This window comes from Channa argus, chromosome 7 (assembly GCF_033026475.1).
Source record: "Channa argus isolate prfri chromosome 7, Channa argus male v1.0, whole genome shotgun sequence".
NCBI lineage: Eukaryota > Metazoa > Chordata > Actinopteri > Anabantiformes > Channidae > Channa > Channa argus.
Window position 1 is genome coordinate 998,649 of NC_090203.1, and position 26,747 is coordinate 1,025,395.

Below are 26,747 nucleotides of genomic sequence, written 5' to 3' on the forward strand. Positions count from 1 at the left end.
GAGCTGAGGACAATTCTTAAAATTATCTGGAATCATCTGTTCTTAAGATACATTCTTCTGTGGAAGTGGGGTCCTAAATGATTCATACCCTCCACCTCTGCAGAGCAGTGGGAGGAGCAGAGATGGGAGGTGTTTACTGTAGAGCCAACCATGCACCTCCTTACATGGCTGTGGGACTCGGGCAGAGGATACGGACGCAGAGCAACACAACTGTGAGTAGTGTCCCTTCACTCCTGTGCATGACTGTAAAAATGCAGAGTTCAAAGTGTGTTTTGGAAAAGTAACAGGCATTGAACTGCACAAAGGCTGTACAGCTTTGTGTTTGTTACCTGAATCACCTTTACACCTGCAGGACAGTTTGTTTTAAATGTTGGTTTGTGTCAGAGTGGGTTCACTTAGCTACTGGGGGATGGGTTCTCTTCAACAGACCCTACAGAAATACCAACTATTCTGGGGTCATTAGTTCAGGAAAAAACTTAATTAAGGATCAAAAATCACTTCTTAGCACACATTTCAGCTTCAGTTTCTATAAAACATCAGGTGGTTTTAGGGTCAAAATTGACCAGAGATTTGTTGTTTTAAGTTAAAGGAAGCTGTGTAAAATATTGCCATTATGCACATATTTTTAATTTAGTCAGAGTCAGGGACCTTATTAGTACTACAGTGAAGTACGAAGTACCAGTATTTTAAACATGCTAAATACTGTGTTCAATTTAAAGTTTTTCGAAGGCAGAAAACATAAATGTGTGTTTTTCAATGGTAAAGTAGAGAACTATTCAGTACCAGCTCATATTTGAAGTGTTACTTTAAAGGAACAAATTTAGACAAACGATATTAACAATATTAAGTGTTAAGTGCTACAAAATGACTCAGCTTTTATTCATCAGTCCGTAAACAATGTTTCTACTAATATTTCTGCTGTAATAACATTACACACTGTGAGTAGCTGGAACCTAGGAAGTGAGAACACACTTTTAGTGTTTTGATGGATTAGTTGATTCATTGACTAATTATTTCAGCTCTATACTTTAAATTTCTTTTTTAAAAATCACACCACAGTGTACATTTCTTTCCTTCTCATGCTGCGTGTTCCTCATCGAGTTTAAACTTCAAAAACACCAGATTGCTCCTTTAAGATAAAGTATTTGACAGTATTCTCACTCCTTTTATGCAAAGTCTCAGTTTTGTGCTTGTTTCCATTTAAAACACTTGGTGACTAAACCATTTCTATCACATGTTGGTGGTTCTGAACAGTGTCCACATCTCTGGTTTTCTTTCTTTGAATTATTTTTGTGTTGCTCAGTGCGAAAAAGCATAGGAGAGTTTCAGTTACAGTCAGATCCAGGCTGCTGCAGCATATTTCATCAGCAGAGAAGAATAAATGGTTGAGAAGAAGTGGTATAAATTAATAATGTAATTAAAATGTAAATTGTGCTGTTTTAGTTTCACTTTATTAGAGGGTCCTTTTTATCTCATTCTCTCTTGAGGGGGCACAGCATGTAATATTCTGTGTATAGCCTGAGTTTTTACCAGCAAGTATTTCTTCGGCACCTTGCAGGGTCCAGCCGATCTTCAAACATTCATATTTCCATGTTTCGATTCTGAAATTTTACACAATTTGATTTTTAGTGCTTCTCTGAAACATTTGAGCACTCAATCTTTTGCGTCATTGGACCAACATACACAGGCCAGCTCTGCTTATTGTAAGTCAAGGATTTGTTTCCGCCCTGAAACTGGCTTTGTGCTCCACCCTCTGTCCTGACTACTTCATTTGCAGCTCATCTGTTTCCTATTTCACATTTGTAACTTGTTCTTCACCAGAAAGTCCTTCAGTCTTCATCAAATGATACTCCTGAAGGGACCTAAAGTATGTATGTGCTGCTCAAAGGTGGTTTCATCCCATCTACTGATTCCTTTTACTTAATGTCACCACAATAATCCATTTGGTATCAGTACTGCTTTCCAATAATTCCAGTACAGTAAATAAGGAGTTTTCTGGTCTTTTACATAACACATTCAGATACAGGAAAAGGAAGATTCTACCAGCAAAATGTACTGAAAATAAGTAACATGTCCTAGTTACTGTGTTACTGCAACAATGCTTCTTTCCTGTCAGAGCTGGTCAATGTGGGACCAGTTTAGGAAAAGAATTGGCCTCTTTAAAAACATTCACATTTTGTCATTTCATAGCCTGAAATGAAAACCAAAAAAACATTTTTCTTTCCACTTGAGTTATTCAATGCATTTTACAACATGCTGTGAGCTGTGAAAACAAACAAAAGACGTCTTCTTTGTCATCTTCGTCGATATACTCGTATCGTGTCCTTTCTTGAAGAGTGTGTTCTTTCTTGCTGACAGGCGAATCTTGTGGAGCACTTGTGATTTTGTTTTTTACATGCACAAAATTCCCACTCTTTGCCCTGAAGTCCTGCAACTCCTTCAAAACTATCAATTCAATTCAATTCAACTTTATTTATATAGCACCAATTCACAACAAAGTCATCTCAGGGCACTTTACAGAATAAAGTCAAGATTATAAAGATGTATAGACAGAACCCAACAATTCCCCCTGGAGCAAACCATAGGCAACAGTGGAGAGGAAAAACTCCCTTTAACGGAAGAAACCTCCAGCAGGACCAGGCTCAGGATGGATGGCCATCTGCCTTGACCGGTTGGTTTGAGTGGAAAGTGAAGAGAGAAAAGAACAGAGCAACAAAAAGCAACAACAAAACATCGGGCAAGTTGGTAGGACCAGTAGCTGCACAGTGGAAAACACAGCTTCAAATCCAGGTACACATGAAGAAAGGGACAGAGAGACAGAGGAGAAAGACAACTACGGGAAAAAGAAGACACATATTTAATGTCATACAATGGTGACAAATAAATGTGGGGTGAGAGGAGAGAGTTATATTTATACCCCCCTCCTCCTCACTAACTATATGCTTTATTAAAGAGGAAGGTTTTAAGCCTAGACGCAAAAGTAGAGAGGGTGTCTGCTTCCTGAATCTGAACTGGGAGCTGGTTCCACAAGAGAGGAGCTTGATAGCTAAAGGCTCTACCTCCCATTCTACTTTTGGAAATTCTGGGAACCACAAGTAGGCCTGCATTCTGAGAGCGAAGTGGTCTACTGGGATGATATGGTGCTATGAGGTCTTCTATATATGATGGAGCCTGACCCTTCAGAGCTTTATATGTAAGAAGCAGGGTTTTAAATTCTATTCTAAATTTAACGGGAAGCCAATGGAGAGAAGCTAGTGAAGGTGAAATATGATCTCTCCTGCTAGTTCCAGTCAGCACTCTTGCTGCAGCATTTTGGATTAATTGCAGGCTCTTTAGGGAGTTACTGGGGCATCCTGAAAGTAGGGAATTACAGTAGTCCAAGCTAGAGGTAACAAATGCATGGACCAGTTTTTCTGCATCACTTTGAGACAGGCCTGTGTAGATACAACCTGACCTGGGCAGAGGCGTGTTCGTATCAAACATCTTAGATTATAGACTTAACAGTGTCCCTGTGGGAATCCTTTTCAAGGTGCCCCTCATAGCATTGACGTGTTTTATTCTGAAGTCATTTAACTGATCACTGGAGCAGAACTGTGGCCAATTTGTCTTTCACTCTTAATGTTAACATCCTATTCTGAAAAGTAAGAAGCTTTTTAAAAGTGCAGTATTTACTTAAAATATAGAAATACAACATAATCATAATCATCAAATAATCATCTGTAAGTATCTTAAACTTTAGTAAATGTACTTTGTTCTGTATTTCTTTGTCACCGCTGCCTGAGTATCTAAAATAATTCTCTTAACAGGTGCAATTATTCTAATTAAAGTCCCAAAGAAAATTACCATTATGCAAAATTCAGATCATTTCTGATATTAAAGATTATTTAATAATAACAATAGGAATTCATTTTATATATAAAGCACTTTAAATTTGCTAACAAATCTCAAAGTGCTACACAAGCGGATTAAGACCAAGAATAAAACATAATTAACACGTAAAGCCTAAAAACATATAAAACATAGAATAACACAGCATTAAAGTAAAAAGTAATGATGACTTTAAAATGTTTTTTCATTTCATTTCAAATTCAGTATTGAAAGAATACTGAATATTCCCGTCATAAGATCATAGAGGATCTATGCAGTAGTACTAGTGTCTCTGGAGGCTGATTCAAAGTATTTTTGTACAGCAAAGCTTGTTGGTCTGATTTATTGCTGGATGATTAAATTCATCCATTTATCGAACAGCTGAAGTTGCTTTGATTTTACAGCAATATGTTCACATGTTCAGCTTTACACTGACGCCCGTGATAATCCACCATAGGTGTTTTCAGTTATGTGGCTGACTCTGGGCTTCTCATGAGGTCGGCAGAGCTCCTGAGTCCCCATGAATGTTTACTCCTGATCCAGTTTTATAGGATAATAACCTACATGCACAAGCTTTGTTGTGCCCGTATGCAAAATTAAAAATCTCATCTTTGCAGGATGTGAAATGTGGCACTGAGGGGGGAAATTCCACTGAATGTGAAAAGGGCATAACTGCCATAAACGTATTTTATGGTTGAAATTCCTGTTTACATGTATATTTCCTGTTTATTCTTCTCCTGTGTGTGTTTGTGTCTATGAAGGATCTGCTGTGGGTCCAGAGGACAGTATGTGTGCGCTACAGTCGAAGGAGACCTTTTTTGGTCAGCGTGTACATTTCTGGATGTACAGTCATTAGCAGAGTGAGGGCCAGCAGAGGCTGGAACCAATGACACAACCAGATTAGGGTTAGAATTGCTGAGCTGTTAGGATGAAGATCACACGCCACAGATCCTTCTGCTCTGGAGCTTGTGGGGTTTGTCTTGATTTTTCCTCCACCCTCCTCCAAAGAGTGCACGTCTTCAACTCCCTGGAAAGCGTTCGCAGGAATAAGCTGTGACAGCGTGATACTCAGACTCTTGGCAGCTGAGTTTTTTGGTCTGTGTCCTGCTCCTCTGGGCGTGCACTTGTCTTTGTGTCTCCACAATGATGAATTTTTTCCTGTTTGGTTGTTGACACAGTCTCTAGATTAGAATCTTGTCAAAACAAGGGCACCAGCAAGTTTTAAGTCCATATATGCTTAGGTAGTGCCTCAAAAGGGGAGGTGGTGTTGAGGGACCTGCCTGTCAGTCGACTGGTGGAGTCCAAACCCTTTTGAGTAACCCTTTCCGTCCTGGTCAGCGCCGCCACTCTTCTTCTGAAGACTTCAGAAATGTGATGCATTGGAGCCTTGACTCACTTCCACAAGCCTGTGTTGTCAAGCTCTTTTTTTAAATAAGTCAGACCCTCACAGCTGACTGTCATCACAAGGGTTCATTTCACCTTCAGGTAGACACATGGAAACACAAACCATGTGTCCATATTTGGGAAAGAGGCTCTTTCCTTGTGTGCGACCATCAATTCAGGGCAGAGAGCAAAGCATGTGTGATGATGGTTTTTATACAGAAACCAACTACTGAATCTGTGTAAGTGCTTACATAAACAGTGGACCACACACTCTCTAGTCCTCCAGTTACTGGTTCAAGTCATGGCTGGGTTTTAACTGATTCATGGCTTCCTGTTTATATGGTCTGTGTGTGGAATCAGGAAGTCACCTCTTTGCTTTTGTATGCAGTCTGTCTGCCATGCCACAAACACTTTTTCCAGGAAAATCTAAAACCTCCAACCAGGATAGTTGCAGCATCAGGCTACTCTGCTGCTGCATGTGCACGTGGAGTTCCAGCAACCAGCTTTCCTAAGTGCATGTAAGCCTCATTCCCTGATCACCAAAGGAATCTCAAAGTATCTCATTTATTTAAGTGCTGTAAACACAGGTGATCTGCTAATGCTTTAGCAGCCCACACGCTGCCGGGTCACCTCCTCTGTTTCCACATGGACAAATACGACTACAGATCCCGGACACAGGCCAATAAATATCATCGCTCCTCCACAGGAGCAAGTCCTTATGCATCTGTGCATTTTTCTGTGTCTTCATCATCCCCCATCATCCCTCCATGTCTCTTTGTAGTCATTCTGTTTTCATCCATTGTTTCTACCTGTCATAGTGGTTTTTATTATGCTTCATTTTGTTTCGTCTCTGAAGTCAGATTGCTTCTATTTGCAGTTGAACTTTGCCATTTTCTTTTTACTTTTTTAACAATCTCTTCTGGTAATGTTTCATTTGAATTGCATACTGTGGAGTCTAGTAGTTGCTTATAGTTTCTGCATTACTTAGTTAGTTCTGCATTTTACTAGTAGTTGTTTTGTGTCTCTTCTTTTTCTAGTCTAATTGCATCTATTGCCTTCATAATTGAACAGTCTGTCTTGTGCAGTCTAAACAGCCCCAGCAGTAAAAGGAGTAGTAATACTGCAGTGGTTGTATTACAGGTGGAGATTAGCTGAAAGTTTTTACATCCTTTGATTTTCTTGTTTCATGTCCCGTGAGGCACCATGGTTTACTTTGTATTTGACTACATCATACAAATAAAATGTCATAATTTGATTAAAGGTCTTTTGTTAAGTGTTAAAATAGAATATTTACAATAGTAACAGCAGTATCAATGATTGTAGTTTGTGTTCTATGTGGTTTTAATGACTTTACTGTGGGTTGTGCTCCAGGATCATCGGTCTCTGGGTCTCCTGTCCACCTGTTGAAGTCTCACTGGCCTAAGCGCTGACTCTGTACAAGGTAACACATTATCCTTTTTACCACTAACAGTTACAGCTGAGACACTGAGTGTCGTCATCGTGAGCTTGTAAAATCAAAGTGACAGTTGTTTGGTTTCTCTTTCCACCTTAGTCCCTTGTTTTCAGTGGTTACTTTGGTAATGAATCTCACTAACCCTCGAATCATAGAGCAGACTCCCAAAACCGTGTCCCCACAGGCACTGGTTTCTGTTTGTGCTTCAGTTTGTAGTCAAAAAATCTAGCTAGGATCCAGCCTTTCCTGTCATGTTGATGCTGTCCTCTGATGTTGTGAAAATCCATAATGAGGAATTTCCTGCACATACTCTTCCGCCTGGTCTTAAATTCAGAGGCATCTGAGGCTATTTAAAGGTTTCTGCGTTTGTTCTCCAGTTTCCTTTTGACATTTTCTTAACTTTGTTCCTCATTTTTATGGAAAAAGAAGCAAACAGCAACAGCTCACAGCAGTAAACACGCAATGCCTTAAAATCAAACCTGAACCAAATAAAAATGGAAACGCTTTTCTCAGTCCAGATTCCTTTTAAGAATAACTATCAGGTTCAGCAAGTTCATACTGACTGAATCTAGACTGAACAAATCAGAGTTTTAACAGATGTTCCTCCTTATTACATAGAAATCATGGTGAGCAGCTCCTTACTTTTTCAGTGATTCTGCAGTGAAAAATAAAGCATGGATCAGAATATAAGTTGCTGCTTTGGCCCTTTAACAAACATGGGAACAAACCAGCTGAACAAATCCAGAGACACAAACTTCTGCTAACAAAAAAACAGCTATAAAGCAGATCCTGAACACGTAGTCCTGGTAAACTCATTCCCAAACCTTAAAGCGCAACTTTTTTCAGGATGCGTTTTTCAATTTCATCTGATCTGATGATGTCATATGGGGGAAAGGTTAACTAAGACTTCTGTAGCATGAGGAACCAGATGTAATTATTGAAACTAAGGAACCTCCAGATGATGTCAAAACAATGAAGATTTCATGTGCACAGTCCATCACCATCCTTGCCGGACACGTCCAAGTGAGTCCCTGCCTCCATTTGACGCTTTGCTGATGTTTCCTTCAGTTGCTGAGATTATCAAAACCATTTGCTTTGTCCTGGGCCTGTGAAAGAAGTCTTTACGCCGACTTTAAATCCCCCAAGTCAAACTGTAATCCTCAGAAGTCAGGAGGTCTGTATTAGGCAGCGACAGACATTTTTATGATCAGACATAAATATGTGCTGGTTGTTACAGGCAGGTTTGAGCTGACAGGAAACATGACGTCTTTACTTGATGCTGTTGTTGGCGCTTTTTCTTATCATTATTCAATCCCAGACAAAAGGTTTTGACACGTATTCCACTACTCATGTAACGTTCCACAGACTTACGTCTTCACAGATGAGTCGATCCGAACAGCTTTTTAAAGATTTATTGGCAACAGACAAAACTGTTTACTTTTCCATCATAAGGTCTTTTAACTGAGCTTCTCTCAATTAATGACAGTGAATCCACTAATTGACTTTGTCTTTTGTTGTCGTGATATACGGTCAAAACCTGTTTCGTTCCAACTCAACAACTTTTACTGTTCTCCATTCTTTTTCCTTTCTCATGTGGCTCCTAGCCTTCACTGCATATGTGCCGCCCCCCTGGCCCACACGATCAATTCACTATAAACAGATGGCACAATTAGGATTTACTATAGTGAAATTATATAACACAAAAAAACAATGACTTAACTATGCAAAGCTATTTTGGCTCTTCCAGCTGTTGCTATATGATCGAGGCTTTGTCCCAGTTTGGCTTATTATGGAATCAAACAGCCTGGTTTTATTGGAAAACAAGATGTGTGAACTCTGGAAACTACATTATAGTCAGTTAGACTACAATGAAATCTGGATTTTTGTTCTAGAATTATTGCTTTGGACTTGGGTTCTACAAAAGAATCCTTTAATATGTGTTCAACAGTTTAATTTGTTCCTTGGAATTGAGCTCAGTAGGATAAAGCTAAAGATTGTGATTTGTCTGGCACATTTTCCGATTGTCTGCATAAATACATCAGCATAAAGCTGCACAGTGTAGCGAGTCTTTTGTCTGGAAGTTGGTCCGGGGTCAGGGCAGGCTGGAATAGGACAAAATCAGCTTTTTGGACAAATGTGTGTCGGATAATAGCTTCAGGTTGGTGGTAACTCTCTAGGACAGTGGAGATTGTATTTAAGAAGACACAGATAGAAGAGATGACATGAAAAACCAAACAGCAAAGGTTTGTGTGGCAGCTTCAGGATGGGAATCGGTTCTTTCTGCTGTGAAAGTCGCTGCGTTTACGTGCACTGAAGTAACCTGGTTACGGGAAATCTGTGATACATGCAGCAGAAGAGTAACCTGATTTCTCCTCCACCTCTGACTTATTTTAGAAGCCTGGCACACAGATTTTAAGTGTGTGTGTGTTGCGTGTGTCACACTCGAGTAACAGCAGGGGAGAGAACAGAAAGACACATGCGGCTGATCCATAACAGTCTAAGTGTTTAAGATCCACGAGGGAAGTGACTTATTTAGGCTTCTACTAGACACTTTCTGTCAGACCTTATGCGGACTTACGTGGCCCTGTTCACTCACCCATTAACCATCTCTCCTAGTGACTCGCACACGGCAGAGTCGTTGTCTCTGACAGAAATCTACCTGGGAAAAGCAGGTTTCTCTAACCCCCCACCCTGATTTCAGAAACCAGCTTTCTCGTTTACATGACACTTAAGACATCAGACATCGACTGTAACCTGTATCCATGTAAACGCACTCACTGCTTTATTGGCCTAATAACCGTCCACCACAGTCCCCACTGCCCTTCATGCAGTCACAGTTATGGTATTACAATAAATTCACTCATCAAACAGAAATTGTTGCTCTTTCCTGATTGGTCAGTAGGATGAACCTGTGAAGTGAATATCTGTGTATCTACTGTAGCTTTAAGTATTTGTGTAGTAGCTGTGTAGCATCTCTACGTCATCAGTTGCTGGTGACTGTAATGGTCTGTGGAAAGAATCCGTTCCCGTGTCTGTGTCCCCTTCAAATTCCCCACATAAGCTAATGCTGAAGTTGATTCAGCTCCTTGATCACCCTTCCATCCTTTGGCTCCCAGCTGGTGTGGAATGTAATTGGTTTGTGACTAGTTCAAACATCTGGCTTTATTAAAATTTTCATTTTCTTTATTTTCACTTTTGCATTAGGGCTTGAGCTGCACAGTGCAGCGAGGCTTTGTTCTGTGCGATTCCTGCCACGTTTTTAGAGCTGCTCACTGCTCCAGACCTGAGCTCTATACATTGAAAGAACAAAGTCCTCGGTTTACATTAGTCAGAGCACAAACATCTGCCTTTCAAACAACTGTAATCACCAGCAGTCATCCACAGGCTGATGTTTAGTGATACAAAATACAGGGGGCCACATTCAGGGCCCCAGAAGGAGCTGGATGACTTTTGTGTTTGACAGGGACATGACAGCATGCAGCTGAGGGGGAGGTTCAAAAGCTGTGTGCATGAAGACGGCAGGCGAGTGTTTTTCAGCACAGATTGAACTGGACTGATTGTTGGTGAGTCTCTGCGCTCTCACTGACCTCTGTGTTGCTGCTGTCAGATCAGTTTCTGACCTGGACTTTCACTTTTAATTTCAAGCACTCGCCTCCTCCTGAGCTCTGAGAGCTGAGCTTGTGGAGTTGTCCTTATGGATGATTTGTCACGATTTAAACTTTGTTTGCAGCCCAATGGATCTAAAAAAAAACAAAACAAAACTACACTGTTAATTGAGTCCATCCCCTCCAGACAAAGAATGAGAATTTCAGAATTCCAGCATATGTGTGAAAGGCTTCACATATCTGGGTGGTTTTGAACCAGAGTGTTAAACAGATTACAGGTCAGTCACAGTGGAAAAAACCATAGTGGTCCGACTTTATTGGCCATGTTGTAAAAAGCCCCTAAATGTCTGAACAAAGAACAATCATCAAAAAATGGGTTCCTGCAGCTTTAAGATCTCCCCTTTGTCAGATGGGACCCAGACCCAAACTCCCCCACAGACCAGACTGTCTCCTAAAATGTGTGTTCTGTGCAGCTAACACCAACCCTCACCACATTAAAATGAATAAAATGCTGCATCAACAGAATCAGAGCCACGAGCAGCAGGACCAGGAGGATTTTCAGTTGTTTGCAATGAACAAATCAGACCACAAACATTTCAAAAACTCAACACAACTGATGTTAGAGACTGTTCCTCCAAATTGAACACACAATGCATCTTTAATGACAACCTCGGTCTCAAAGCTGTTCAGCCCCCTGGGTAGGATCCCTCATGCAGTAAGAGCTCACGTTTGCTAATCAGGTTTTGTGTCCATCACACCTGATGCAGCTAATCAAAGGTTTCAGCTTCATTATTTAGTTTGACTATAGCTTCATTATCAGACGGACTGGCTGCTGAAACACATGACCCTGCTCGAACATGTGTTCCCCAGATGTGAATCTGAGGTTGGAGCAATCTGCGCATCATTTGGGGTCAGTCCTAATTGGGCTGCTGAAGCTCCTCCAGGCCACATTTGCCTCCTGCTGGGCGTGTGAAGAGATGAGAGAAGTGATGGCAGCTGTGGTTGGGTGTTTCTTTGTTTTTGAATTTTGTAATAGCAGGATTGTTGTGATTTTTTTAGTGCTATTGCTTGAAGCTCATAGTAAAATGGCTGATTACAGCCAAGTTTTCAGTTGAGTCAAAGTGGTTCCAGGTGTGGAGGTAATCCCAGCCGTCTGCACAGTCCTGCTTCTTCCTGCCCTGCTCTGTGTGTGTGACGGTTTCCAGCTCCGATGATCCCATCGATTTGGATCTGACAGGTCACCGGGTGCAGTGTGTCGAAACCAGACCTGATTTGGATTTACTGTTACTTTTAGCTGTTTGACATTTGAATCTAAAGTAGATTTCATCATTGCTGATTTGAAGGATTTCTGTCTTTCTCCTCTTACTGAGAGCTTTTTCTAACACTGTGGCTCAAGTTTTGAGTCAGTCAGTGAGTGTGTTTCTTATGTAACCATGTAAACTGGTGGGAAAGCTGGTGTAGAGGATGAAGGAAACCACAGGTTTCTTTGCCATGTATATGTGTAACCAGGTTTCTGATCGGTTTTCTCCATCAGCTCATGTCCGTAACAAACGAATGGATGAAAGTAGAGGTCATTAATGCGGCGATGCCTCATTATTTTTAAACCAAAGTCTGTGTGAAGTCTGAAAATCGAAATAAGTCACTTTCGCTTTTAAATTCAGACGCCTACTTATCTGGATCAGCTGCATGTGTCTCCCTTTTTTCCCCCTGTGCTGTGACTATGTCTGCTATTGATTTTGATCAGATAAAGTAAAGTGAGTAACTCTATAGAAACTGTTGCAGTTTATTAGGCAGAATTCATCTTCATGCGTTACTTTCAAAGATCTTTTTGTGTAAGAAATGATTCGTTGTTCCACTGAAACTCCTCAAATATGCAGCTTCCTGTTCATGAGAGAAAAAAACAGGCCTGGGGTGTTGAAGCTCTGCCAGTCAGCTGGTTTGTCTTGGTTTCACACATCATGCACATTCCAGGGAAACAGACTCTGTGGGTCAAGGAAAGGACGGAAGTGAATGATCTCTGTCCCTGCTCCGGTCTGTCTCCAGACCTCAGTCAGGACAAACCCCATCTGGTTTTAACGCTCCAGACTAATAGTGTTTCCCATGTTACCATCATCAGACGGACACTCTGTTTGATCTTAGTATGTGAGGTATAAGGATCCATTTCCCAAAAACACCTGCAGCACCAACAATCCTTGGGTCCATGACCTTTGTGCCTGTTGCTCAGCACAAGTCCCAGATCTCAGCATCATGTTTGACAAAAAGCACTTAGAGCTGCTGTGAATGTATTTCCAGAATCCTCACAGCCTCTGAATATTGTGTCTGCTGCAGATCATTTTCTTGAGCTGTAGCTTTATTTCCTCTCCAGGAAGCTGAAATATATTCTTCAGTTTGCACATTTGGTTTGAGCCTTAGACCTGAGTAGAACTTCTAGTCTAATATATATTTAGTTGTATGTTGTACAAATGAAGCAATGGGTTATTTCTGACCTCCATCTTTGAATTAGAATAATTACAGTTACCATTAAGTTATTTAGCAGACACTTTTATCTAAAGCGACTTACATGTAAGTAGCAGACACTTGGGGAGAACTCAGGGGTTCAGTGTCTTTCTCAGGACATTTCAAAAGCCGCCTCAAAAAACGTCCAAAAAAAAGCTGTTTCATCTGAATAATCTGCATTAGATGTGTGGTTGAAAGGCCCCAAAGAACATAGTAAGGAGGCGAAATCTAGTTTTTCTGTACATGAATTAAACTGAACAAGACCTGAACGTTTTAGATTTCTGCAGAAACTTTGTTGATGAGACCCATGTGGAGCTTCCTGTTGGGGGGAGGAGGGGGTTGGACAAGTAGACAAGTAGATGTTGGCTAGGAGACTTTAACAATGCAATTTGCTCCTTAAAAATACCAGAGCTAGAGACATGAATCAGAACTCTTTCAGTTTTCTGTGCACGCTGCAATGCTCACTGCACAAATCAGACCTGAGTGGAGCTTCTCACCTCTGTCCGTCGACCCAATCGGCAGCTGACCTCCAGAAAGACATCTGGAGCGTCATGTCCTCGGGGTATCTGTCAGAGGACGTCCTTGAGCTCTCCAACACTCTGTTCAGATCTGGAAGCCTTACCTCCCTTTGGACTGTTTGGAGCGAATCCTGGAGGTCCATGTAAATAGAGTGGGATGGGTGAGCGATGCAAAGCCTCCTTTCATTCAGCCTGTCGCTGCTGTGATTACCTTCACATGCTTCACATCAGAGTGAAGCCCATTCTCTTCCACTCGCTGGGCCCCAGCCCTTTGGCAGATGATTAAACACAGATTGTTTTCATGTTTCGGGAGGGGGGTCGGCCACACACATGTCCATACATGCAGACACACGCACTCTGAAGCATCAAAGGGCTGGTAATTGGCGCATTTGCTGCCCTGGTTTCACGCGCACAGGCCTGCAGGAGAAATACTCTCAGTGCATGTTGGGAAATAATTTCTTCAGTTTGTTGGTACTAAATCAACAGGCTGATTGAAGAGTCTGAAACTGGAGATGTTTGCTTCCATTCAGCGAGGCTGCAGGATGTCTGCATTTCAGGAGGACAACTGTAAATAGTGTGGAATATGTGGGAGTGCACATGAGCTGTGCTGCATGCTGGGGATGAGCGGCCAGTTAGTATTAGTCAGTAATTAGAGCTGGACGACCATCAGAGTCCGTTCATTTGTCACAACTGACCTGCAGGATGATACAGGAGCTACCTTAACATTTATGGTTCAAACTTAGCAAAGTCAGTGCAGGCAGCAAAAAGGTCCCTGGTTCGAATCCCGGTGGGCCGTGGTGGCTGTAGCTCAGTTGGTATAGCAGTCATCCACGGACCACAGGGTCAGTGGTTTGATTCCTGGTCCCTTTCGGCTACGTATCAAAGTGTCCTTGGGCAAGACACTGAACCCCAAGTTGCTCCCAGTGGGTCAGGTGAGCACCTTGCATGGCAGCCGCCCCCATCGGTGTGTGAGTGAATGGGTGAATGAGTAGCAGCATCGTAAAGAGCTTTGGCACGTATCAGCATTTATCGTGTCCTTCCTGTTGCTTGTGTGGATCCTCCCACAGTCCAAAAACATGCATGTTAGAATAACTGGTGGCTCTCAATTGCCTGTCAGTGTGAATGATTGTCTGTCTGTGTGTCTCTCTGGGTCTCTGTGCTGTGTGGACCTGTCCAGGCTCGACCAATCACAAATGGGATATCAAATGCTAGACGTCGTAGTTGCAGGTCTTTAACATTTTAAGGCATGTTTGTCTGGTGTGTGGTGGTCTTCTTGCCTCTTCTTTAGTCAGGCACAGATGTGGGGTATTTGATCAGGAGTTTTGGAAAGAGCAGAAACATGATGATGTGGGCGTGAGAGGTAAAAACCAGCTGGAAGCTCTTCTCTGAGCCTACAGCCTTTCTTCCATGATGATCTGATGTGGCCGGAGACTGTCTACTGCCCACAGCTTCTCTCTGTGAACTGAGGACTTGGATGGCTTTTAGTTTTCTGGTCTTTGTGACCTGCTGGAGCTGCAGAACAAGAAGCAGAGACCCCGGCTCACTGGACGATTGTGAGGTTCGGCTCATTGTAGAAGCTGCAAAAGTGAACAGTTTCCCACTGATCTCATGACAGAGTGTGACTGTCTTCTTCTGCTTTGTACATTTTCCCCTTGTGATTTGGTTTGTGCACATGATTTAATCCCGTGTAGAGTAAAATGTTGGAAGCTACTGTTCCTCAACGTGGGGGAAGAAAAGTGTGCAGCTTAAATGAAGAAAATGCAGACGTAAACCCCCCTGTAGACCTACAGTGTCAGAACATTTCTGCTTGTGTCAGGTCAAAGACAACGTGATCCCACCTGCAAGACATTTCTTAACAATTGCTCCTGCTCAGATTCTGGTGTGAACATCTCTGAGCTGATCACGCAGCTTCAAGTCTGGACTCTGAGTCTGAGGACTTTCTTTGAAGTCATTCTGTAGTAAATGCATGTCCATGTTGAGCGTCATTGTCCTGCTGCAGAAACCAGCTTCTCATACTCTTCAGCCAGTGGGCAAACACTCGGACATTTTGCTGAAGGATAAACTTGAAAATTCATTTTGCCTCCACAGAGTCAAGCTTTCCAGGCCTTGAGGCAGCCAAGTCTCAAATCACTGTTGGTATGTGGCCCCCTTCCCCACACCACACAACACCTATAAGCCTTTAGTTCATTCTGTGCGTGGGTCTGGACTCTTTGTGTTAAAATAGATTAACCTACATGACATCGCACTGCATTTCAATAGCTTATCCAAAAGGTTTCATTCAAATATTTATCTGTCCTCTGTTCAGCTGCAGCTTCTGTCCCACTTCCAGCTTTCCAGCTTTTGGCACAGGTGTGTCAGACCTGAGTTCACATTCAACAGGACCGACCATTGTAGAATTTACTGTGGCTCTGCTGATACAAAGACCCTTGGTCAGTCACAGGGACTCACAGTGGACATGGCCATAAAACTCCAGGATTATCAGGACTCTGACGGGGCAACAGCTGGAATGTCATATTTCACACTATGACTAAATGGCTGCTGAAATGTCAACTGTCACAGGCAGAGCCATTATTGAGAGCAGCGTCCGTGCAGACGTGATACAGGATCTGGTGAGACAGGTATAATCCAGATCCACTTTCCTTTTTTTGTCTCTTGGTGACGAGCACACAGTGAAGACACACACACAGTAATGAGGTTTGTTTTCCTGCAGTGATTTATTTCCTGAGCTGTGACAGACTGGATTGAAAAACGTGCAGTGCTCTCTTCATAATCCCTGTGGGGCAGTTATACTTTTCTGGAGGAGACGAGTTCGTGGCAGCGAGCAGAGACAGTAATTAAACTAACACTTCAGCAGACGCCAGCTTCTCACACTCTTGGATCCTCAAATATAACCAAGCTGCCAGATCATGACTACTAACTTTTGAAATCATTTGCAAGGGTGTGAGAGGGACGAGCCTGACTCACAAACCTTTAGTAGTGAGTATCTCTGCACAGCTGCCAGTGCTGCTCTGTTTCTTGTTTTCATGTGTGCAAATTAGTGCAGTGAATACAACATAAGTCATTAGTATAAAAGCCCCCCTCCCCCCCCCGCCGTGACCCAGGGCCTTCAGATGGGAAACAGACTTATATTTTGACTTTGTGTTGTAGGAAGAGAGAAACCCACTCAGCCAGCATGGAGAGGGGACGGGGGCTTATCCTCAGCCTCATCATGGTGGCGTGTTTCCATGGCAACACTGCTCAGAGGACAGGTGGGTATGATTATGCAGCCATGACTTCACTTCCTGCATACAGCGCATAAAGTGCTTCAATATGACATCAGCCTCCAACATCTGTTCAATGTAAACACTGTATGTACACACACACACACACACACACTGAGCAGATCAGGGTGTGGTAAGAGTAAAAGTTAGTGTTCCTCAAAAATACAAATCTAGATACTTAAGTAGATGTTCTGTGTAGAAGTACTCTGTTGTATGCAGTCGAGGACGAAGTACTCAGATCATTTACTGGAGTAAAAAACAAAAGTATAAGTACAAATAAATACCTGAAAAAAATCCAATTAGTCTTTATGCAGAATGTCTCGTCATCAGTGAATATAAAATTGGGGGATTATCATTAATGTGTTCATCACTTTAATTTTGCAACAGGATGGAGTTAAATGACTTTATACACTGTTGTGATGATCACATATTCTCATTCCAATAATTATACTGTGAAGTACTGCTGGGTAGCTGCTGCATTTCACAATAAAAGTCTAATGATTATACTGTATTTTGGTTTATTAATCTGATTTGATTAGACACTATAGTCTTTTCTTTATTTGCCCCTGAATTTAGTAAATGATTCCTTCTAATTTTGAATATAACAACACATATTACAGCCGTTTTTATAATTGTTTAATAGTAAGTCACCAAGCTGTCAAAGATATGTAGAAGAGTAAAAATTCCATTTCCCTCCAAGTTGGCATCAAATAGAATCACTCAGGCCTCAGAGTTGTACTGACCTACAGGACTGTAGTAAATGTACACAGTTACTTCATTAGTTCCCAACAGCACAGCATCGTGAGCTAAGTTGCTTTCATTATAAAGGCCTCAAGTTTTTTACTTTTTAAAATTATTACTCCACCAAAAATCTATACTTTGACCCTCAGACTTAAAGTCCAACTCCTCCTGCTGCATGCTCCACGTCTCAGCTGCTCGCTGCTCCAACCCTGATTCCTGCCAGTTAAAATAGTAATTGATACAGATAATGGAGGATTTTGAAATGGACTCCATCCAAAGGCAGTATTTACACTTAAATGGACATGTGGAAACTCGGTTGATATTCACTGTTAACGCTGGGGGAGATGGTTGTTATGATAAAAAAAAATCCAACTTAGAGTGAAATGAACAAATTGTGGTTATGAATCACTAACCAGATCATAGTTTTGGCAGTTTGAGATGGGACCTAAACTCTCCAGCATGAAAGCAGATACTGTACATACACCTCTGCAGCTTTGTTGTCCAGTGTGTTACACAACCTCCAGCCTTGGCACTCAGCGATGTTCTTCCCCTGCGATTGCGTCTCTAATGATACAGACTTTCAAGTTGTTATTTGTATATTGAACCCGTGACCCTGTTGTCGGGTGGGATCAGCAGACACACAAATGTTGTGTATGTGTCTGTAAAGTTAACAGGTATTTGACTAAAATAAATCTAATAATGATGATGTCAAAGTGTCCCTAGAAGGCTCACTTCTCTCCTGCTCAACCATTTGTTCACTATGTTCCAAATATTCACTCTTAACAGTCACATCTGCAACAGAAAGTTTTGCTCTGTAGGTTTATAAAGGAGCAAAGAAAATCTGTGAGGCTTAATCAGCAAACTTGTTTTTTTATAGTTTATAATTTTGCTGGTTTGATCAACCACTGTTGGTGTCTTTATGGATATTTTACCTTCATCCAATGATGAAATTGAGTGTTTTTGGTAAGCTAAACTGTATGCAGCCAGGCACATGACTGTAAGGTGTCTGTAGCATGGGATGATGTTGAATACTTTAAAATACTTAAAAGGTAAGTCAAGGTAAGGTTGGTTCCCTACTTTGGTCTCATCTGATCACTACCTGTAAGCCACACAACTTTCTTTTTTCATTTTTCATTCCCTACACTTTTGCCTTGAAGAGTCCACCTAAGTCCTGTAGTGTAGATCCCTGCTCCTGTTCACAAACTGTTCACAGCTTGACAACCAACATCTACGTTTATTTCTTCTGCCTTGCAAAACACGAGCCACCCACCACTTTGCTCTGTAAATCCCTTTTTTCACCTCTGGCTGGCACGCTTTCTAAGAACCAAGAACTGCTTCAGTACTAAAGGATTTCCTTGTAGCACACTTCCTATCTGAAAGACCTCACCATGACTTGACAACCTTACTCCTCAGTCTGCACTCAAGAGGCTGTAGCTGACATTGTCTTCATGGTTGACGGGTCGTGGAGCATCGGCAAGGAAAACTTCGAGCAGATCCGTCAGTTTCTCAACACACTGGTCAGTAGCTTTGACATCGGGCCTGACCACGTCCGCATCGGCCTGATCCAGTACAGCAACACTCCACGCACAGAGTTCCTGCTCAGCGAATATCAAACCAAGCAGCAGATCTTGCAGTACGTTGACGAATTGCCTTACATGGGAGGTGGCACCATGACTGGGCAGGGCTTGGAGTTCATGCTCAATAAACACTTTGTGGCAGAAGCGGGGGGCCGGGCTAGCCAGAACGTGCCACAGATCGCTGTGGTGATCACCGATGGCAAATCACAAGACGAAGTTAAAACCCAGGCTGAGGATCTGAAGAGAAGGGGTATTATTTTATATGCAGTCGGTATCAAAGATGCCGATGAAGAACAACTGAGAGACATAGCCAATGAGCCGCACAGCCAACATGTCTACAGTGTGTCAGATTTTGCTGCTCTACAGGGAATTTCTCAGAGCATCATCCAGACACTGTGCACCACTGTAGAGGAAGCCAAACGAAACATTCTGCAATTGACTCAAGGTAAAATGTGACATGTATCACACACTGTGTGTCGACTTTACAGTATGTAAATGTAGTATTGTTAAGTACTTTTCCCAGAACATCAAATGTCCAGGGTGCACAAACAAACATCATAGTTAACTATGTGCCACAGCAAGTTCAATTTAAGTAGCTTCTCTGGAGTCCACTTTAATATGGACCTTTATTAGACATCGCCTGCTGCTTTTTCCAGGGTAATCAATAACCTTAGAAGCGAGCTACAGTTGCCCTATTAGAAGCTTTTATAATTTAGTTTTTATTGACAAAATGAAGCAATTAATTCTTTGTTTTTTCTTGGATTGTTGTAAGGTCTTTCTGTTTTTCTGTCCACTGTGTTTGTATAACCCCACATGTAGCTGGTCCATATTCATTTCAACATGTTATGTTGCAGTACTACCCATTCGCAACACCATTTTTCCAGAGCTACACGGGTCCTATGTTGCGTAGAATATCGACAACATAGGCTTGTGGTATCTTCCCATGGGAACAAAACACAGACATTAAATGAGCCTGTTGCTTCAAATGCTGACTATCTTCTCCTTACTGTCTAGAATGTGCAAATGCCACCGTGGCTGACATCGTCTTCCTGGTTGACAGCTCTGGCAGCATTGGCGACACCAACTTTCAGGAGGTCAGACAGTTTCTCAAAAGATTTGCCACAAGCCTTGACATTGGCCCCGATAATGTTCGGATTGGCTTGGCACAATACAGTGATGACCCTCACCAGGAGTTCCTGCTTAAGGATAACTTAGACAAGCAATCTTTGCTGACTGTGTTTGAAACGTTTACCTACCAAGGAGGAGGCACCGAAACAGGCAAAGCCATTGACTTCCTGCTGCAGACATACTTCACGGAGGAGGCTGGGAGTAGAGCCAGCCAACGAGTGCCTCAGATTGCTGTGATCATCACAGATGGGGAATCTACAGATGATGTGCTACCACCCGCTCAGCGCTTGAGGCAGCATGGAGTTTTGGTGTTTGGCATCGGAGTGGGAGCGGCCAACTTAGATGAGCTCGCATCCATCACCAACAGGCCCCGAAATCACTTCCTATTTCCCATTGACAGCTACCAGGCCCTCCAGAGGCTGTCAGAGAGTCTGCTGAAAACTGTTTGCATCTCCATGGAATATCGGAGACAAGGTAAGGCCAAAGTTTATCGGAAATCTTCTATACATTTATTATCTTCATACAAACAAAACATTCACTTACTTCAGTCCATTCCTGCCACGAAAATGAAAAGACTAAAAAGTTAATAGTGATAACTTCTTGTAAATTTCTCCTTAATCGGATTCATTTTTATGACTGGCTCATGGATTTACTAAGCATGCGATACGAGTCAGATTTATTTTAAGCATTACAGCAAAGAGAGTGTTATCATTCCTGTTGGTTTTTTTTGCAGCCTTGGCAGAAAAGTTTGCAGACATTTTCTTCCTGGTGGACAGTGGTGTGAGCACTGTGGAATTCATGCAGATCCGAAATGTCCTTGTCCGACTGGTTAATCAACTGAACGTGGGAGAATCAGGCCACCGTCTTGGCTTGGCCCAGTATGGTCAAGACACCAAAGTAGAATTTTTATTTAATGCTTTCGAAACGAAAGAGGAATACTTGGCCGGTGTAAGGCGTTTCCGTCAGCGCAGACTGCAACCCAATGAGCCACGCAACCTGGGCAGCGCTTTGGAGTACGCGAACACCAACTTCTTCACTAGTATGGCAGGAAGCCGAGTTGACCAAGGCTTTAAACAGTACCTGGTTGTTATAAGTGGAAAAGATTCAGATGATTCTGTGTATAAGTCATCACGTCTGCTCAAAGCAGAAGGAATAACTGTGGTGGGGATGACCCTTGGTGCATCATTGACTGAAATGCGTGTCATAGCCACGCAACCATACATCTACCAGTTCACAGCCAACATTGTGCCTTTAATAAAGCCTGTCTTTGAAACACAGGAGGAGCAGGTCACTCTTACAGATGGTGAGAAAATGTTTAATTATAACATTAGTAATCATTTGAGCACATTTTTTTTTTACATTGTGCTGCGTTAAATGTTCTTGCTTTATCACATTTGGTTTGAGTCATATCAGGATATTCTGTCCTTTGTTGCTGTGACTTGGCCAAGAAATGTGACAAATGTAATGACATTGTGAAGAGACCCAGATATTGTAATTGTTGACATCTACTATGATACGCTACATAGGATGGAATAAGGAATCCCAACAGCCTCTATTACTGGGGAAGATATTGCGTAGTCCGAGCCACATAATAGCAAAATATGTGAGGAATATAAGTACATGGGTAGATAGGTGGACCCTACCTTTGGAGGGCTCCCTTTGGACAGTGTAAAAACTATTAAACTCAGTCGCAGTGCCACACATCTGTTAGTTTGGACCATTGTGCTGATCCAGAAGCTGAGCCAGTGGACTGGAAACTCAAAGAGCTTCCTAGTTCTTCTACGTTTCAAACACTGTCCTAAAAAGTGTCAGGCAACTGTAGGCAAGTAACACATGCACCTGTCAGCAACACAGATCTGTCAGCAAGACCGAAATTTTTATATCTTAAGAGACAATAAAAAAGATTGTGTGACAAATTGTATCATTACAGTCTGGCTATTATTTGAAAGGTATCTGAATGGTGAATTAGCAATACCAGCTTTTTAATCAAACATTTCTTTCACAGATTGCAAAGCAGCTAAACTGGCTGACATTGTGTTCATTGTTGATGAGTCTGGAAGCATTGGAACCCCCAACTTCCAGCTGGTACGAGCTTTTCTGCACTCAATTGTGAACGGCCTGGAAGTCAACACAAATAGAGTCCGAGTTGGCATTGTGACGTACAATGACAAGCCTACGGCACAAATCTACCTTGACTCCTTTGACGACAAAGACGATTTGCTGAACTTCATTAAACTTCTGCCTTACAATGGAGGTGGGACAAACACCGGTGCTGCCATAAACTTCACCCGGCAGAATGTTTTTACTGAGAAAAGAGGAAGCAGGAAAGATAAAGGTGTCCAACAAGTGGCAGTGGTGATTACAGATGGAGAATCCCAGGACAATGTGAGCAAAGCAGCAGCTAACCTCCGTCGTGAGGGTGTCACTGTTTACGCTGTAGGAATCAAAGGTGCCAATGAGGAGCAGTTGGTGCAAATTGCATCTTACCCCTCTACGAAGCATGTGTATAATGTGGAAAGTTTTACCAAACTGAAAGCTCTGGATCAGGGCCTGCAGAAAGCTCTTTGCCAAAACATCTTGCACCAAGCAGTAGCAGTAAATACAAGGAGAGGTGAAATCAAAGAAGGTCTGTTTTTTTAATAATACTTACCAATACTGCTTGTAGTGTTTACATGAGCCTGTAACTTAGATCATAAATACATTTAAAGAGAGTGTACAACTACTATAAAAAATGTCAACTCATCATAATTTTGCTTTTCCTTTGCTAGGCTGTGTACAAACGGATGAAGCAGACATCTACTTCCTTATTGACCACTCAGGAAGCATTTACCCCGCTGACTTTGAAGACATGAGGAAGTTCATTATTGCGTTTATCCACACATTCCGTATCGGACCCCAGTATGTTCGCATAGGGGTTGCAAAATATGCAGATAATCCAAACTTAGAATTTGATCTGACAGCCCACTCAGATGTCCAGTCACTGGTGGAAGCTGTAGAGAAAATCCAACAAAAAGGAGGTGGAACAGAGACAGGAAAAGCATTGGCATTCATGGGCCAATATTTTAGGGAGGCACAGCACACTCGTGGTCACAAAGTCCAAGAGTACCTTGTGGTCATCACTGATGGGAAATCTTCTGATATGGTCAAGGTTCCTGCAGAACAACTCAGGGCACAGGGCATCACTGTCTATGCCATTGGAGTGAAAGATGCAGATGAAAATGAACTGCAGGATATAGCTGGGGATGCCAAGAGGACTTTCTTTGTTAATAACTTTGATGCCCTAAAGCCCATCAAGGATGACATCATAACAGACATCTGTTCTAAAGAAGGTAAGGAACAAAAGACCAGAATAGAGTTAGACAGGCGTCTTCCATATGTGGAAGACAATGGGCAACACACACCAGCAGCACTGATATCAAACATTTAGCGTTGGGATAAAATGAGGGAATTAAGATGTTCATCAATACCATCTTAAAAACAGACGTGGTGTTTTCTATAGAAGACCAACCACTAGTGGAACCTTGTTGCGTCACTGCAAATAGATCTCAGTGCTGGTTTTAATTGGGCTCAAGAAAAGCACCAATATTATCACATTTCCTCCCCAGAATGGCACAAAGCAGCTACTGTACAACATCCTGTTTCTAGAACCAAGTCCTGTGTGGCACTATGGCTGGTGTGTGTTGCCCTTTACACGTGGTAGAAAGGATTTTACTGGTTTGCATACAAAAAGCAATTTTTAAAAGTATCATAAAACAAACTAACTATATTTGCTACTGTTTGTGCAGCTTGCACCAACATACCAGGCGACCTCATCTTCTTGATTGACAGCTCTGGGAGCATCTATCCACAGGACTACACCAAAATGAAAGAGTTCATGAAAGCTGTCATCAGCAAGTCCAACATTGGGAACAAAGAGGTGCACGTTGGTGTCCTGCAATTCAGCACAGACAGAGATCTAGTGTTTCGCCTCAACCGCTACTACAGCAAAGAAGAAATGTCCACCGCCATTGATGCCATGCAGCAGCTTGGTGGAGGCACACACACAGGTGAAGCCATTACAGAGGTGTCTAGGTATTTTGATGCGACCGAAGGAGGACGTCCTCACTTGAGGCAGAGGCTGGTCGTGATAACAGATGGTGAGGCCCAAGATGAAGTCAAAGGCCCAGCAGAGGCCCTGAGGGCCAAGGGAGTGTTGGTCTATGCCATTGGGGTGGTGGATGCCAACACAACCCAGTTGCTGGAGATCAGTGGGTCACCAGACAGAATGTATGCTGAGAGGGACTTTGATGCTCTGAAGGACTTGGAAAGTCAGGTGGCCTTACAGATCTGTGATCCAGAAAGAGGTAAGAGGGAATCCTGCAATGGAAATCCCTGACTGGTTCTATCTTACCTCCAAAAAAGATTCATTTTAGTAATACTCTTCCTACAAAGCTGCTCCTAAAGAGAATTAATTGATTAGAAAGTTCTCCTTCTCAAACAGTCCCCCTTGGCCTCTTGTTAAGTAGTTTTCTTGGTGCCAAGGTTAAATAATAAGTTAGTGATTCGATACACTGTAAATGGAGTAAACCTTTTAAACCTTTCAGTCTTACTTCTTTGCTTTCTTTTTTCTTTTCTAACTAGAGTGTAAGAAGACAGAAAAAGCGGACATTATTTTCCTAGTGGACGGCTCCACGAGAATAACCTCTTCCAAGTTCAAAAGCATACAGAAATTTATGATTTCCATAGTAAACCAAACCACAGTTGGCCAGAACCTGACTCGCTTTGGGGTCATTCTCTACTCCACAGACTTCAAATCTGATTTTATGCTGAATAAGTATAAAACCAGACAAGAGGTTTTTAAAGCAATTTTAGCATTGAAGTCCCCTACTGGAGACACGGACACTGCCAAAGCATTGCAATACTCTCTGCAGTTCTTTGATTCTGAACAAGGTGGGCGAGCAAAGCTCCATGTGCCTCAGATTCTTATGGTGATCACAGACAGAGATGCCACGGAAAGCTTGGTTGCACCATCTGAAGCACTACAAAACAAAGGGATCACTGTGTTCAGCATTGGAGTGGAAGGAGCCACTAAGAGTAAACTGCAGGTCATGACCGGCTACAACACAAACAGAGTTTTCTATGTGGATAATTTTAGTGCTCTGGAAACACTGTACAAGAATATTACTGAAGTTCTCTGCAGTTCTACCAAGCCAGGTAAGAGGTCAGACTTTTGTGGGGGCAGATTAAAAGATCCGTAGCTTCACTAGAAATTCCAAAAGTCCATTTGCTTTCCTAGAAACAAAATAGAAACTAGTTTCCTCAGAAACCCTACTGAGGTCAGACACATAGAGCAGAGCATACAAACAGTTTGTTGTTGTGAAAGAAACACTGAATGTGCATCTTTATATATGATTTATCTTCTGAACTCATATTTATTTGAAACTGGACGTTTCTTTGTTGACATTGCTGTCTATGGAATTTAAGTCATAACTGGAAAAAAATTAGTACCTTTAATTGGGAAAGATTTTCACGGCATCTGTCAGTACAGATGCTGCAGTAATTCTGGTTAGAGTTAAAGCAAACACGTGATATGATATTTGAAGTGTTCAGAGCCACTAAGAATAAGCAATAAAATAAATAACAAATATATATAATAAAATAAATAATATTTCCTCTCTTTGCTTTATTAGTTTGTGAAAAACAACAGGCTGACCTGGTCTTCCTACTCGATCAGTCTAGCAGCATCAAACCAGCTGATTACACCATCATGAAGAAGTTCACAACAGAAATAATGAAAGGCTTTAAAATCAGCAAAAACTTGGTGCGTGTTGGACTTGCCCAGTTCAGCAGCACTTTCAAGCATGAGTTTTTCCTTAACGAGTTTTACAATGAGGAAAACCTGACCAAGCACATCCTGGGTATGGACCAGATGGGTGGAGGAACCAACATCGGACTGGCTCTGGATTCCATCCGTGAATATTTTCAGGCATTACGGGGCAGCCGTAAATCTCAAGGGATCTCCCAGAATTTGGTGTTGATCACAGATGGTGATTCGCAGGATGAAGTGGAGGATGCAGCCATCAGACTCAAGGAGCTGGGGATCGAGGTGTTCGCCATTGGCATTGGAGATGTCCATGATCTGGAGCTCCTGCAGATCACTGGCACCCCCGAGAGGCTGTTCACTGTCCAGAACTTCGGCAGCTTAGAGAACATCAAGCAAAAAGTTATCGACACCATCTGCAAATCCCAACCCCCGAGCGAACAATCTTGTAAGCTGAACAGTGTGTCTGTCTTCCTGTCTTTACCACCATTTTTTACATTTATGAAGACCAGCTACAACACATTTCTCCCTTTCCTGCAGCTTGTACCATCGATATCGCCATGGGATTTGATATTTCTCAAATAACCAGCTCTTCTGGTGAGATGCTGATCAGCAGCCGCAGCACGCTCCGGACCTTCCTGCCAGAGATTGTCCACTACATCTCCTCAGTACCAGGCCTCTGCTGCGTCAATGGGCCTGTCAAAACCAGCCTCGGCTACCGAGTTGTGTATGGGGACGGACGTATCCTGGATGACTTTAGGTTTGAGGGCTACAGCGAGGAAGTGGTGAATAAGGTCATGAGTGTAAATTTGAGGGAGCCCACTTATTTCAACACTGCCCTACTCAAGTCCTTTGAGCAGAAGTTCAAGGATCAGTCCAGAGCTGGAGTGAAGGTGAGTTAGCAAACAGTCTTACATCC

At 42.3% G+C, this 26,747-nt stretch overlaps 1 protein-coding gene across 6 annotated transcripts in view; it reads left to right on the forward strand.

Moving 5' to 3' along the window:
• The first annotated feature begins 126 nt into the window (after nucleotides 1-126).
• LOC137130854 (collagen alpha-6(VI) chain-like) overlaps nucleotides 127-26,747 on the forward strand; it is a 48,441-nt gene continuing 21,820 nt past the window's right edge. The window contains exons 1-15 of one of the 6 annotated variants that reach the window (XM_067511476.1): nucleotides 136-212; nucleotides 6,622-6,691; nucleotides 15,411-15,458; nucleotides 15,628-15,940; nucleotides 16,033-16,152; nucleotides 16,470-16,570; nucleotides 18,737-19,345; nucleotides 19,915-20,502; nucleotides 20,762-21,331; nucleotides 22,034-22,654; nucleotides 22,797-23,357; nucleotides 23,814-24,371; nucleotides 24,649-25,221; nucleotides 25,698-26,276; nucleotides 26,369-26,721. In XM_067511476.1, the coding sequence (XP_067367577.1) occupies nucleotides 16,495-16,570; nucleotides 18,737-19,345; nucleotides 19,915-20,502; nucleotides 20,762-21,331; nucleotides 22,034-22,654; nucleotides 22,797-23,357; nucleotides 23,814-24,371; nucleotides 24,649-25,221; nucleotides 25,698-26,276; nucleotides 26,369-26,721 (5,088 nt within the window). In that variant the 5' untranslated portion in view covers nucleotides 136-212; nucleotides 6,622-6,691; nucleotides 15,411-15,458; ... (1 more) ...; nucleotides 16,033-16,152; nucleotides 16,470-16,494. Of the gene's footprint in view, nucleotides 213-6,621; nucleotides 6,692-15,410; nucleotides 15,459-15,627; nucleotides 15,941-16,032; nucleotides 16,153-16,469; nucleotides 16,571-18,736; nucleotides 19,346-19,914; nucleotides 20,503-20,761; nucleotides 21,332-22,033; nucleotides 22,655-22,796; nucleotides 23,358-23,813; nucleotides 24,372-24,648; nucleotides 25,222-25,697; nucleotides 26,277-26,368; nucleotides 26,722-26,747 lie in introns of all 6 variants that reach the window. The other 5 variants (XM_067511480.1, XM_067511475.1, XM_067511477.1 and 2 more) reach the window with 5 other exon arrangements.